This window comes from Tachysurus vachellii, chromosome 15 (genome assembly GCF_030014155.1).
Source record: "Tachysurus vachellii isolate PV-2020 chromosome 15, HZAU_Pvac_v1, whole genome shotgun sequence".
In the NCBI taxonomy this organism is placed as follows: domain Eukaryota; kingdom Metazoa; phylum Chordata; class Actinopteri; order Siluriformes; family Bagridae; genus Tachysurus; species Tachysurus vachellii.
Genome location: NC_083474.1, coordinates 14,109,494 through 14,125,663, shown reverse-complemented (window position 1 = coordinate 14,125,663; position 16,170 = coordinate 14,109,494). Strand labels below are relative to the sequence as shown.

Sequence of the window (16,170 nt, the reverse complement as noted above, 5' to 3'; positions counted from 1 at the left end):
AATTATTAGAGAACAAAGGCATGTATAAGGAGTTTGGCAGGAGAAATGAACGGTTCCGTCAGAAAGTCGCTTATTCAGGTTCTGTTGGAAGCAGTTTAACTTTTGCCACAGTGATGGGAAACTGAGACATTTGGGAGACAGCTGAGATGGTTTTAAAAATGTGAAATTAAGAAAAATCTAGAGACGCACTGAGGCCATTATAAGATGTTATTAGAATAATTATCTTTGTGAAAAACAAAATATTCTGAATGTCTTTGGTCTCGAGCTCAGATTACTGTGTGGTTAGAGATTCAGATGTTCTCATGTGTCTCTGTGTGGGTTTCCTCCAGTTTCCTCCCACCATCCAGCAAGTTGACACTAGGTGGATTGGCTATAGTTAAGTATCAGTAAATTAAAATAGATGCCAAATTTTGTGTGTGTGTGTGTAATGGACTGTTGTATTATTGTTGTAATCATGGTGCATTATACAGGGCTAGGCATAAGTCTAAACAGGGTAAGACCTTACTACAGGGATGAATGAATGAATGTAAAACAGGGCTATCAAGTGTCACGCATTGAGAGTGACAGTCACTCATTTGGGCCACTTTGTCACGCTCTCCTGCCACACATTTTATTTCTCACACAGAAAAACTTTTTGACTATTTATCATATATTTAATATGTATCTGTCCACACCGCTGTCTCTATGGAACAGGGCAGGAATCAATCGCGTCTCCCCTGGAGCTCTTAGTTGAGCCTGACACTTATCAGCCAATCAAACAAAAGAGAGTACACAATAGCCAATCAGAAAATAGCACTATCTGGGTAAGATTAACGCAACAACCAATGAAAAAAAACCATATTCATTAGAGAGGGTATTTTCGATAGTCGGTTTGAAAAAAACCTCAACACAAAACAGCTTGTCTCTGGACGGGACATTGTCCTCAATCATGACCCTAAAAATGGCTGGGCTTGAGTCCAACTGTTTTAAATGGGAGCAACGTTACAAATGATAAAGGAGTCCAAAAAGGAAACAAACACTTACAATAAACAACACCAGTCATAATCTCTCGCTCTCACACACACACAAACACACACACACATAAACACACACACACACTCAAATTAATAAATGGAAATTGAACAAATACTTTGTATTTGGTTAAAATGTGGTCAGTAATCCTGGTGAAACACAGTTTTATTTTTTTATTTATTTATTTATTTTTCAGGGGGGTCACTGGGGGGTTGGAAATGTCACTCTTACCTGTCTTCAAAACCTGAGAGCCCTGGTTAAATGTTCCCATAAAACAGATTATTTAGCATTTGAAATAATCAAGAACACTAAGTCAGAACTGTAACTTTCTGAAATTTATTTGAACTTTTATTTCCCTGTCTGGTCTCTTTCTTCTCTGCATGCATCTCCTGCCCTCTGGGCTCTCCTCCATCTGTGAGTACGGAAACATTGACTCTTCCCTGAACTTCCGACAGAGAAAGTCAAACTCCTAATCCTCGAATCCGATGCTTCAGCATTGCAGACACAACGCAATCCTGCAGAGAACCTTTGATTTTCCTCACTTCTTGTTGTCCTCCACCGCTTAGTTTCACAGGCTTCAATATGCAAGTCCTCTGAGAAAGGTGCTAACTGCCAAATCTGCTCTATCCTCCATGTGACAGAATTGCTGTCCTCGGTGAACTTTAACCACAGCAGCACACACTATCAGTGTACACGCTAGTTCGTGGCTGTTATACTCAAGTCTTTTCCATCTGCAGACCACTGCTGTTCATCTGTTTCCATGGTTTCTGATTCATTCTGACCAGATAAGTTCATTAGAGTTAAGAATCTATTTTCACGGTCCTGAAAAGCAGACCGTTATTACACTTAAACACTTTGACACAACTGGAATACATGGATGGGGTGTGGAAAATGTATCACAGTATTAATCACAATAACAAGGAAAAGAGAGAGTTATAACACGACTGCTTAAAGTGTAACAGAGGTTACTGCTATTGTATAATAGCCTAATCACAATTATTTTCATATCTTCAGACAAAAGTATGCATGTAGTCAGGCAGAATGTGAACCAGGCTCATCGATATAATAAAACTGCTGAGTTTCATATTCATGGCAACTCTGATCTAGCATTTAAACAGAGCCTGAAATAAAGTGAACTGTCTGTTCGATTTTACGTTATTAACATAACACATGCTCATGTCTACACTCTCTTATTCAGTTATTCGTTTATATTATATTCCAACATCTTTAGTCATAGTTTTCATGCTGAAATCATTCACATGCCTTTTCCTCTCAGGACATTGCATGTGATATAGATCAAGCTGTTATTCTTTGCAAATCACCTGCAGCATGAACATTATCTGCTATGTCCAGTTGATCAAATTGTACACCCAAATTAGCACGTTATTCTGGATGTTGGTAAAATGAGGTCCCCAAATTTGGATGTTAATTGGCACAATATTTTCACCCGCAAAGATGTAATACAGGTGCTGTTAATCATGTGGATAAGCAATGCCCATAAATGCACTTTATGGATTTTCATATGAAATTCATTTTTAATATGACCTTATAACAGCCAGTCCAGGATTTAACTGGAAACTACTCTAATATAAATCTTAATGTACAGAAAATAAGACTTGCCTGCTTTTTAAACCCTATTTTTAAAGTGCGGTTTGATCCATCCACACATCCATTTCTTTTTTTCTTCAGATATGTGCAGCCCAGTTCTATAGTAAACAACTTGTTTACAAATACCAACCATCTACAAATCCTACTAATTAATAATTAATTATCTCAATGCACTATAGCTTAGGGAACCTAATGATAAGCACAATTTCAGAACAATTTGCAATTTGCAAATTGGAATAATTTCCAAAATATAACTAATAATAAATACACTGACAATTAAATTAGGACAAAAAAAACCCACAATAACCTTTCAAGAGTCGTATTGAAGTGGAAGTGCTTCAGCCTAATGCTTTAGCTATATTAAATATTAGCATACTTATTACTGGCAGTGCCATTTTCCTGTCTGCTCCCAAAGTCAAAAAGTAAAAAGCTTCTTTAAGTTTTAACCACTTGGTAATATCCATAATTCAAAACAAGCTGGCTGGCAAAATAACAAAGTGCCAAATCTTGTGTTAAAATAGCGTTACACAGAATCAGTTAAAGTGTGTGCATACAAAATGCAACGCAACTGCCAGAGATAACGGCGCAGTGTCTTACAAACATATGATGTTTGACATAACTGCTCTTTATTAAATGGATAAATAATTCCATTACAAAACCCAGCATACAGCAAACAGCTTTACTCTACTAGATCTACCAGACTTTAGACTGATTTGTTTAAGAGATGTTCAGTTATTTTTGTATTTTTTTCAAATACAAATTTAATGCACACATACAAACAGGAACATTTTAAGGTCCGTGCCACCGCATAGAAAATATGGATCCTGACATGTTTTAGCTTCCTGGAAATAACCACAATACAACAGGACTCTATTGTATAAAAAACAGACAGTATTAATTCAATAAACAGTATAAATAGGCAGAAATAGAAAGCGCTGCTGTATGTCGCTGACTCATTCTCTTGAGTAAAACCCAGAGCTGTTTTTTTGGGGGGTTGCATTACGTGACTTTCGGGGTTATATAACTTCTACTGAATGCATTTTATCTCTTAAAATAAATGCTAAAATAGTATAAGTTAATACAACGTGAAATGTCATCAACATCAAAAGCTTTTTTTAAGAGAGATTTATACTCTCTACCCCTAATACACTACATCAGTTATCCAGAACATTCTCAATTCTTTCTTTGTCAGATTCAAACCTCTCTCGTTCTTTCTTTCCTTCCTTTTCTGCCAATCTGTGTCTCACCTTTTTCCCATGTTATTTTTGCCGTGTGAAGCGTTACTAACATTAGAGCTCAAAACATTCAAATGATTCAAATTAGCAATAATAGTAACAGAGCTTTAGACAGAAAAGCTGAATTTCTGTCTCTCTCTATATCTCTCCCTCTCTCTCACACTCCCTCTCCACTCGCTGTGTCTGTCTCTCAGCTTAGTGGCTCTGAGGGCATTTTCCCTAGCACATCTTGCTCCTTGGCTCAGGGCTTTGCCACGCTCACAATCAGTATGCAGCTTCCGTGCGCAGTGCTGATCCGTCTTTACGAGGACATGGAGTTGCTGTGCTTTTATCCCCAGCCTCCACCCGCCCCCGGCTCCTTCACTGACACCTTCACTTGCAAATCCACAAGCGATCTATCTCTCCTCCCAGACCTCTCCTGCACCCGTGGGAACCTTTACAAAGATCAAATCAATACCAGGATATAAACATGCATCAAGTGAAGTTTGTGTTTCTCACTCGTCATGTCTTGGTGTAGAAAGTTAGGCTCCCGAACATAACGTTGCAGCTGAGCGGAAGCGTGAAAGACATAAAACCACAGAAAGCCATGAGCGGAACAGTGAAAGTATGGAGGAAATTTGCTGTTAATTATAATCATACAGTTTGTCTGATCATGAGAAATTGGTAAGGATGTGTATGAGGATAATCATATATCAATTTAGGGGTCTTGTTAACAAGACTGAAAAAATCCGAATTCTGATACGACAAACCTATATTGAAGTCTCACCTTGAGAGAGTAAAAAGCACTGAGTCTCTTCCTGTAATGTGTAACAAGGTTAGAGAGCCACAGTTCTCATTCTGTGGTCTGAGGATTCTCAGGGGTTTGTGAAGTATCGGTGTTTTTTTTTTGTGGTTTTGTAATTTTGTTACAGTGGTAGAAACCACAATCCACCATTATCAGAGCTATTATGATCATAAATAATGCCAACCGAGTCTACTGACAACGTTAAATTCGGTTCAGAAAGTTTAGAAACAAAGTGGAGGGATCCCTCTGCCACTAGCAAATCTATACCTTCTTGTTGCTAATTTGTTTGCCAGAGCTACCCTTAAAATATAGTTCAAACAAGAAGGAAGCTACTGAAGGGGATTTCAGACATTTGACCTTGCTGTGACCTTGACCATTTTTGGATCAATTTCCAAATCAGTTCATCTGTTGGTTCCACTGATGATTTAAATGGAAAATTGATCTTGAGTTCCTGACCATGAACCATTTGCTTTTGAGATATCGCACTAACAAGAATCTCAGACAGATGGACAGCCAGAAAACTGTCCCTCCCCTAGTCACTAGAGGAAGCATAAAAACAGGCAAAATATTACTTGGGCTCTGATTTAAAGGGGTTTCTGAGTGTAAAATGATTGAAACCACAGTTCTAATGCATCTTGGCCCACCTTTCTGTTCATAATCCTATACATACTGGATTTATGCATGAATTGTCCTCTTCAAATCAGACCTCAGGCTTTCAATAGGGTTCAAATCCAGAGACTGCAAAACATTGATTTTATGTTCTCACAATCACTTGTGTGTGATTGTGATAAATGTTTGGCATCATTACATTGTTTAGCGATCCATCTACATCCAAGCCCTAACCTCTTAGCACAGATTGGCATGTTCTTGGGAAAAGTTCAGGTTCTGAATTCTGTGAGCCACCGAATGTTGTGCTTATTTTATGCAAGCTATCCAAACAGCCTTTTTTCATGGAGGATGATTTTGAGGCAACCCCCGGGAATAAACTACTCTGCAACTCTAACACTGCCTTTTTTAGGGCCCTCATTGTGCTCAATGGTATTTCAAGCTGTTATGAATTTTTATATATTGACTATCTGACTTGTGCAAGTCAGCAAATATCTCCTGCAAGATGGAATATGAGCTGTATAACCTCACCGATATACATAATGAAAACAGTGCAATGACACAGACAACAATGTTAAAATTACACACACACACACACACACACACACATATATATATACTGTATATATAATAAAATAAAACATAGTAAATATTTCCAAAGAGAATAATTGGTTCAGTTTATTTCAGCTATATATTGTTTATGTTAAAAAAAAATTTCTGCATATGCTCTTAAAAGAAAATTCTCTCTCTCTCACTCATTTTCTACCGATTATCCGAACTACCTCGGGTCATGGGGAGCCTGTGCCTATCTCAGGCGTCATCGGGCATCAAGGCAGGATACACCCTGGACGGAGTGCCAACCCATCGCTGGGCACACACACGCACTCATTCACTCACGCAATCACAAACTACGGACAATTTTCCAGAGATGCCAATCAACCTACCATGCATGTCTTTGGACCGGGGGAGGAAACTGGAGTACCCGGAGGAAACCCCCGAGGCACGGGGAGAACATGCAAACTCCACACACACAAGGCAGAGGCGGGAATCGAACCCCCAACCCTGGAGGTGTGAGGCAAACGTGCTAACCACTAAGCCACCTTTCCCCTAAAGAAAATTCTATTATATTAAAAAAAATGAGAATTATTTCGTTTATTGGATAAGTACAGTATATGGTTTCTCCACTTGTGATGACGTTGTTAAAACTTAAAACGCCAGCATGCCAAAGATTGCAAATTTCCGTTTTATTTCACTATTATGTCGTCAGCAACACCCTTGTAAAGAAGCCTTTGCCTCAACCGTCTCTCTCTCTCTTTCTGATTAGATTGAATAGTCTCAGCAACTGATTTAAGAACAGAAATCAATTACAGCAATCCTGCACGTCTGTATCACAGTAATACACGCTGGATATGAAACGGCCTTCGCCTTTTCCTGTTTAATCTGTGATTACGCCTTCAATTTGTTCCGGTGTTATCTTCCTCCACTTTGTTGCCATACCATCATCATTGAGATGTATCACCTCACACGGCTTATATTACACTCGCTCCAAATCTCTTAATTGCTGTTTGACATAACAGATGAAGTCACAGCAAAATCCCCAGTGCTGAATTAACTTACCGTCTCACAGTGTTCATTTGTGTCCAACCGGGCTTAAATGATCACTGTAGGTGGTAATTCAACATAGTATTAATACAACCCTGGGGATTTTGCTCTGACCGCTAGGCTTGAACACACATTGGGGTTTTATCAGGACTGTTTGGTTTGTCTAGATCGTCTTAATGAGGACATGCTAGAAATAGCACTGAAAGAAAACTGCACTGGATGTGCGAATAGGAACGCAATGCTGAGCTACAGCAGCAACATAATTGCTCAGTTGGAGAGTTATAATAACTAATACAAAGTCCAACGTGAGTTCTCATTCAAGTTGACAGGATGGTGAAGCCGCTCATCCTTTATCGCTCTATGTAGCAACAGCTAGACGGGCGTCTGCATGTTCGCATTGGCAGATTCGAGTGCTGATGGCTCTGCCGATGGAGAGAGGCCGTTCAAAGAGACACGTTGCGCTGAGGATGGCACAAAGTAAATGAGATTCATTGTCTGGCCGCTGTCTATGCACTGAGAGAGCGCATTCAGCAAGGAGTGAGAGGAGTGAGAAAGGCTGTTTAAAGGTCAGGACTGCAGACAGCTGATGTGCCATGCGCCCAGCTTCATTTTGAGCCAAATTTGATATTCTGGAGACAAGAAAGAAAAATAAAGAAAACTAAACACCTAAAAAAGATCCACTGGACTCCACTTTGGGGTCAGTAATGCCTCTTGGCTGAGGTAGATGCTATCAGTAAAAAATAATATGTACTGGTGCACTCTCAGTGCATTGTAAAGCTTCTCTTCTCTGCTGGTTTAATAATTCTAAAATAAAAACAGAATTAATGCTTGTTCTAAATGTCCATTCATTCATCAAGTGCTTTATCGTTTTCAGGGTCATAGTCTGCACTACAATATATTATCTGTATTTGTTCAATCTCGTTAAGGTAAACTATTCCTCCTGAAGTATTTTATTTGTTTATATGTGATGGATATAATCATTCAGATGTATCACTGTTAAAGGCCTTGTAACCTGCTACTTTACATACAACCGATCGATGCAGAAAGAAGATAATGGTGTCCCAAATATTGACTGAGTGCCACCCCTAAGGAGCGGAGCCGATCTTAAGGCTGCGCACTACCCCTGCAGGCATGTGCCTGGTATTTGTAGGAATGAACGTATCTCACTATTCCGAATTTATTTTAATATTTAAATTGTAATATTTCAGTATAAAAAGGCAGAAAATAATATTTACAAATGCACTCAATCGCATAAGCTGTGAGCTGAAAGAAGTTTAAAAAACATGAATATGATCTCTCTACTGTATGTTAATGGGATTTATGTTTTCTTTTTTAACACAACCACAGTAATAGCTTTTTTTGCCCACTGTAACTCAGGTCATGTATCCCTATCTGTAGATAATCAAGGACATGACTGCATATGAAAAATAAAGACAATCACATCTATACTCATTGAATTATTCTGTCTTTATAAAAACAAATGTCGCTAAAACTAAACAAAGTTAATTATGAACTGATGATGCCTCTGTGTGAAATTCTTCGCTTAAGCAAATGCAACAGTTTTATCATATTTATTCATATGCATAAAAAAAATCTCATAACTAATGAAATTCAAGTTTCAAGTTTTTTTTTCCGAGTTTGACAGCCGGAGGTCAGAGAGCATGTGATCATACGCAAAATTTGTGTGAGTTTCATTCGTTTGGCGAATGGCCTGATGTGCTCTCGGGTGATGTGCTGCTTTACGATTGACTGAGCCCTTTCTGTCAATATTCAAGGCGCCTTTCTCCATTCTGAGGACACATCCATCAGCAACGAGATTCAAAAAGCAGGTAAACAAATTTATCTAGGCACATTAGCATGTGTCTATTAAAACAAAGCACTGCAAAGGCTTATGGAGGGGGTGGGGGGCTGTGGTGGGGGTGGGTGGAAGGGGGAAGGTGCTGGATTTGGTTGAGGATTTGCTGTCGACGCCGTTTTCGAAAGAGGGATTTTAATGAGGATTTTCATTAGTCATTTTCATTAGCGACTATTCGTGCGTGGTTGTTTTACGTCAATGTCGTCTTTTGATTTCAGGGTGGTTGTGTGTTAAGGTCTTGTATTGGAGGATGTTCACACTGCAATCTATTCAGTTGAAAAGGTTTCACTGGGAGAAAATAATAACAGACTGCACTGAAGGTAGACATTGACGATATGCGCTCAGGGTGAGAATAATATTCTGAATGTGACCTTCAGTATACACAGACATGTAACGCATTATAGCATTAGATATGGAATAAATGACTGCAAGCCTTATTGGGCAGGAGAATGTAAATAACTATCATGATGATGTAGGTGGTCCAGATGTCCCACATATGCACAAAACAGATGGGTGTAGGTGTGAAGACTATTCAAATCCATTCCACGCTTAGACGTCCAGTGTTTTTAAAGGAAATAATGCACGGTCTTGTATTTTTCACAAATGAGGTTCACAAGCGGAAACGGCGTCTCATCCTCACTTTATTTCTGACTGTCAAAGTACATCAAATGGTTAATTGGATAGTTTTCCCTGAATAATAGAAAGTGTGAAGTATGAAGCTTTCGTTAAATGCAATTCAATGAGATACTAAGGAAAAAAAGGCAATTAGGGAGCACATCTTCTAGTATGGTACGCTGGTCTAGGACGAGGAGTTAAAAATGATGGGGTTCTGTTTACTAAACGAGTAGAGGATTCATATGCTTTTGCCCAGTGCTTTTTTTTCTGACAGTAATGTGCTAACAATCAGATACGACCGTGCAGCTTTCTGTAAACAGCCAATTAAATCCCTTGATATTCCAGCAGACAGGAGAAGCCATTTAGTGCTATTTTAAATTTTTCTTTATCTTGTTTCTTCCCAGCACTTCAATTCTATACAGATGGATGGAGAACTAGACAGAAATGTAGAGAGATAGATGGATGCATGCACGAACTAATGGATTTATAGATGGATAGGTTTTTGGCCTGGCCTTGCAAAATCCATCTCGAATTCGAATACACTCTCCTACATGTGATATTGATGTCCTACTGTGTCACCGAAGAAGGAAAACACTAGATGTGAAACGCTCTGTGGTGCTTACTGGTGACAACGTGTGCTCAAAAACGATACAAGCAACGACAATGACTGATGAGGTCCGCAAACAGAATACTGAATAGGATGCTGGTAACATGGCTAGGTTTAAAAATATTCAATAAAGACCCAGAAGAAAAACAGTGGACTATGGGTATGCATCAAATCACAGACTATGTCCTACATAATGTCCTAAATCAGCCACGGATGTTTTTCCATAAGTGGAAATGACAAATTGCTGCACAACACGTCATGTCTATTAGCCACAGGTGAAGATTTAACAGTCTCAGGAACAAGTAGCGGTTTTAATATCCAAACTCTCTTCCCTAAACTTTTCGCTCTAATTACATTCTGAGTATCAGCTTTTTTTTTTTAAAAAAAAAAAAATCCATGCCATGATATTTTTGAAGCTTCTTTTGCTACGTGCAGCAAGCTGCAAAAATGGAACAGACACTGGGAGACGCCGGACCCAGATCAGACCTTTCTTTCATGTGTGCCAGGTAACACATTGTGTCCTGGCATCTCACACACATTCAGAATGTCATACAAAATTAAATCACAAAAATAAGTTTAAGATGTTTTTATTTATCAAATACAGAGCAGATGTCTGTCAGGTTTAGTGGTCATTAAAGTTTTTTTTCTTTACAGACATTCATATACTGACCACTGGCTCCCAATGTCCTGATTGTCATTACAAAATATCTTAATTTTTTTTAATTAAGTACAAAAATAAATCAAAACTGTAAGAGAATGAGCAAACAAACTGAATCAAATGAGTGTTGGGTGTAATGAAATAAAAATATAAGATTTGGGGGTTTAATTAACATAATATAATATTTAGGCATTCATAACACAGTAATTAGTCCCTATAAAGTAGTGTGTCATAGTGGGACGTGTTGCCGTTGCACAGTTCCAGGATCACAGGTTCGATCCTGAGCTCAGCCTGTTTGGTTTTAATGTGCCCATGATGGGCTCCAGATCCACTCAGATCCTGAGCATGATAAAGTGGCTACTGATGATATCATTTATGCAAATGTATGTTCAACCCTCAATTCAGCAGGTAAACCACCCACCTAGCAATGCTGCTATTCCTTTTACATTTTGAGCCGAAAGAAGTCGCTATTGTGGGGGTTTTGTATTGAGATAGCAAATGTTGGTGGTAAACTGGATTTATGATGCAGGATAAAGATTCATAATATAGGAATCCATCAAATATGATTTGTCCATTGAGAATTCTGTTAATGCTACAAAATGGCTGAAATAACAAATAGTTGTAGAGTACCATATGCCAACAAGGGAAAAAATTCGGACAAGGCTATAGCTTGTTGTTTGTGTGCATGTGAATACACAGGTGAGTTGCTCTCTGGGTAAATAGAAACTTTAGTCATGACAAGTTTATTTAATCAGAACATCAGGGTCAGGATGGTTTCGAATATTTTTACAATGAAGTCTGAATTTGATGTGTATTTTATTCTGGCCATATGGTACTATATACCTTGTGATCAAAGACATACCCTGGGCTATGAATTTAAGGTTTTGAATTGAAAATTGTCAGTAAAAATCGATCTCAGTATAATCATTATAAGACATCTAAAAATAAAAAATAAATAATAAAAAAAACAGACAAAATAAAAAGGATTAAAATAAATAAATAAATAAATAAATAAATAAATAAAGGTGAATATAATGAGCATATTCAAAGTTCAAACAACTCACTCTATCTCAATTAATGGTATAACTTTAATGTTAAACACCAAAAAACCCAAATATAATCGTTATCTCTTTTTCTGTCTTCTCTGTGTCTGCAGGCTTCGACGAGAAGCTAATTATCATGTCTGCATGCCCAGAGGTAGGTGATCTTATTAACTGACTGTGTCACAGAACCATTTATCAGTAGAGTTATTATGGCCTCCTCGAGCAAGCTATATATGTCTTTCATTAAGGAAGTCTTTCAAAGACACACTACTTTTTCTGAATTTGCTGTGAACAGCCTCATTAAACCTGATGGAGAGAGAGAGAGAGAGAGAGAGAGAGAGATGTCATTCGTGCCTTGGCCATGTAGTTATGTACAGCTGAGATAGCTGCAGCTTTAGCAGAAGATTAACTATGCTATTTTTGGATTAATCATTAATATAAACAGTACAGAATGTTATCGGGTCAGTTCCCAACAGGCTGGCTGTCCTTTTGCTGCATCATCAGAATTTCAAGAAAGCACATGCTCATGTATATGTGTTTATTTACTATGGGAATAAATGTAATCATTCAGATTATCAGTTTGTGAGCCAGAGAGAAGAGAAACAAGCTGGGGGTAAGCCATCTTAGGTGACTGAAGGAGCTTGTGATCAAAAATAATGCAAGTAAAATGCGAGCAGTCACGAGAATAAAAACAGACCAAAATGCTAGCTGTCAGCATAACAGCTCATGTCTGCTGCCCAGCGTGTCTCTTGTATGGTGCCGTTTTTTTTTTTTTTTTTGGCTCTGCTCTCTGACTGATCCATGTAGATGCAGATCTGTCAGCAAGCACAAAGCAGTGAGGCTCGGTGCCTGCGCACTGCCAGTCTCCTTCCTCCACTGGATTATTTATAGCATAGCTCCATGGCCAGCACTCACGGGTTTAAAGCCCATTCTTTCAGGATAAGCTAACTCTCTGGAGCAGCAGAGGGGGGCATCTTTAAGTGGCAAATAAAACGCTTCCCTCTGATACACCTAGCACGTCAAAAAAAAATCCACCAATAAGCCAGAGCTAACAGTGGTGCTCTAGTGGCATCGCATCCATCCACATATATAGCTAGGCCCTTTGGCATCTCTGCAGTTATATTTGAGGGGGATTTTTTGTCCCTCAGGTCCAATTTGTGTGTCACATTACATCTCTAGTACAAATGTCTTATTCTATGAGTCACTAACTAAGGTGGGGAAAAGGCTCCTCTTGTGGGGATTAAACAGGCTAGAGCCATAGAAAAGCAGATGAAACCCTGACCTAAATGTCTCATCCCAAAAGGGATGTCAAGCGCTGAGCTTTTTATAGCAATTATACACAGTGAAGATTCGCAGACATGTAGAGTCAGTGGGACAAAAGAGAGCTTCCGAAAGAGTGGACATATAAGTGTAATGATTTATTAGGTCATCCTAGGAAATATTACACTCGTCAGAGAAACGGCTAATCTGGTTGTTTCTGTTAGCGTTAAAGGAGCTGTTTGTAGAGTTCGTAATTTGAAGAGCCCTCTGCTGTTCACAGGGTGAGTTGCAGTCGCAGTAACAACACCTCTTCTGAACAGACAAACAAGCTCTGTACCCTTACTCACTAAACATGCTGTTATGTTAAACGTAGGAATACATACGGCAGCGGTAAAGAAAAAAACATTGAAATTTAGCACTTCACTGTTTCCAAATATGCAGTCTGAATCCAAGAACAAACAAAAGTTTCAAATGAAATGTTCTGCTAGAAATACACTTAATGAATTATTGTGTGTTTCTCCTGTTAACAACCATCTGCTGTTGTCTACAAGGTGTTTTGGCCATTACAGTGCCCTTAATTTAATTCCAAGCTGAAAGAAATTGCTCCGCTGTAGTCAACTATCCAGGGAATAAGACTGTACACTGAGAATTCAGACAACACTACAAAATGGCTGACATGCAAAACAGTGCACTATATAGTAAATAGGAAATCATTTCCAACACGGCATGTGCAATGCCTCATGGGTTATCTTTTATAGAAAAGGCACATTTGCTGCTTATCTTTGCTCTATAATAGAGGTTGAGCTCATTTCAGGGCCAGAAAAAGGCTATGTGTACAAATTATATATACAAATAACTTCTGCTATTATAGAAGTTACAAAATATACCTTTGGTGTATAATCTCAGATATACACTATTCACAGGTTGTACACAAGTCATGTATAATATCTTATTTATCTTTCATCATAACGGAGTAGAATTTGAGTAATATTTCTGCAGCAAAATGACTCAATATAAGTTTTGCTTCTACTCATTCGTACCTCTTTTTAGTGATAAAAAAAGCTAAACATATTATTGCATGTTGCCGACCTACCTAGAAATAAAATGCCTACATGTGCGAATTTTTTTGAAGCATATAAAAGTCCAATCCGTATCTATATCCGTTTTGTCTGTCTGATGAATGATGTTTAATGGCAGATTGTTCAGTCCATCTACATCGATTTGAAAGCCCCAGGCTTTTTTGTTTTAATTTGTGGGAGTTGGCTCAAGTTATTACAACCTTTTATGTATCTGTTGTGATGCTGGAATGTTCTCTAGCACAGAGTGCCCATTGCTGGAGATCTACCAACATGCTGAGATTAGATCCAACACACCTGGCTGTAATATTCAGATGCTACTAAATCCCTTGATTAACTGGATCAGGTGTGCTAGATTCAGCCTGGACTAAAGCTACAGGAAGTCCAGGACTCCAAAAGCAAGCCTGGGCAGCTGTTACGATGCTGGAGTTCCCTTGGTAATTAACCAATGTTAATCAAAAGAAGAGAAATAAAACAGCACTAACTTCAAGGGATGAAGAATGATCCGGGGATATAAAGATCACCTGCTGGCTCAGAGTTTCAGAAAACTAGAGAGAGGGTAGAGCTATGTTCACCTCCCTGGTTTAAGTTTGGAGCACAGATTGCAGTCCACATTTCTGCAATCCACTGGATCCATTTTTATATAACTGCTTTTTTTTTTTTTTTTTTTTACATTCAAATCACGTCCAATCCAATTCTATAAGCAATCCACTGTATCCACGGATCCAGATGCGTTAAACTACAGTCTCAGTTTCTTCTCCCGTTCTGGACAAGCCTTTACGCATCGAGGAGAAAATCTCTTATGCTTTATACTAGGACGACCCCAAGATGCAGACGGCTGCAAATACCGCAGTGTGATGGGAGCGCAAATACGCACTGCCACTGGAACCGTGCGCTACTGTACTGTACAGTGCGACAAAATACATATCCATATGTCATGTAGTATTCGGCAAACTATTTAGGGATGATAGTATACCGTTTCTGACCCAGTCCGACTTAAATCACTGCTCCTGAATCAGGCAGAACACGCCACTCCCTTTAAGACTACTGGTACTGAAATATTTTTCTTGCTTAATTCCAAACAAACACATACAGTATAGGGAATGAAATGATACTCTACTAACTACCACTTCATTAGGAGCCAGGGTATTTTTCATGCCGCAACCCCCCCATGCTCAAGATCAATGCTTTGACTTAATTGCCCCCTGTTTATTTGTGAGAGTAGAAGTTGTATAGAAATGCACAAGCTAAGCTCTTTCACTGTCCCTCTGTAGCTCTCCATCATTACTGCAACTTCGCACCCGACGGTGATGGTCAGTGTGAAAGGATGCGCAAAACTCACTAAAACTTCTAACGCGTGTTTATGTTCTAAATGTCTCCAGGATCGCACTTGAGTAAGAGTGTGTGTTTGCGCAAACACAGCCACAGCCAACTCCCTTCACCGCCGCAGGCAATAAACGGGGCATCCTCGAGCTCTCACCTTTAACGACAGTCCCGCAGACGCTGCAGAGCACGAAGAGCAGGTGCTGCTTCAACATCATAATTTTGTTCTTTTGTTTTTTTTTTCTTGCTGTCTCCCTTCAGCCAAGTGCGCCGGTGTCCGTGGTGCGTCTTCTTCCCTGCAGATGACGGTCTTATCCGGCTGGGTGCGCACTTTTTTTAAGACAGGGAGCACGCGGACTCCACGGATTTGCCGTGATGCGCCCGGAGCGGAACGGAGCGGTGCGGAGCCTGCGCTGTAGCCGGCCTGCAGAGAGACGCTCCCCGCCACAGTGATGAGTAAAGTACCGCTCCAGCCACCACAGCCGTAAGCTCTACCGTGGAGCGCTAAGCCCCGCCCACTCACGGGTTGCCAGATTAATTACCAGAATTACTTTTTTTTAGAAGAAGATTTCGAGATTTCAATTCAAGCCAACAACAACTTTACTGGGTTAATTTAATGTATCTTTGAAAAAATATATCATATATTTTATAGACTTATTTAGACATACTTTTTTTAAATAAGCAATTTTAACATTAATGTTCTGTATAAATGTAATACCTGTCATCTCAACAGACATGAATCCATGCTATTTGGCAACCCAGACCGACGCCCGTTTGACAGATAGAGACACCTGACCAGAACCTCAGCCTCGTGCTGTCTCCTAAAAAGAACAGTTCAGTTCTTCCTTCTTCTAAACTTCAGTCCATGTAAAAGCAGCATATTCAGC

General features: G+C 39.2%; 1 protein-coding gene across 5 annotated transcripts in view; it reads right to left on the bottom strand.

Annotated features, from left to right (window-relative positions):
- Positions 1 to 15,815, bottom strand: part of cadm2b (cell adhesion molecule 2b) — a 159,064-nt gene extending 143,249 nt beyond the window's left edge. For 2 of the 5 annotated variants that reach the window (XM_060888742.1, XM_060888745.1), the window contains exon 1: positions 15,441 to 15,815. In XM_060888742.1, the coding sequence (XP_060744725.1) occupies positions 15,441 to 15,501 (61 nt within the window). In that variant the 5' untranslated portion in view covers positions 15,502 to 15,815. The remainder of the gene's footprint in view (positions 1 to 15,440) is intronic. The other 3 variants (XM_060888743.1, XM_060888746.1, XM_060888744.1) reach the window with 2 other exon arrangements.
- Between the last annotated feature and the right edge of the window lie 355 nt (positions 15,816 to 16,170).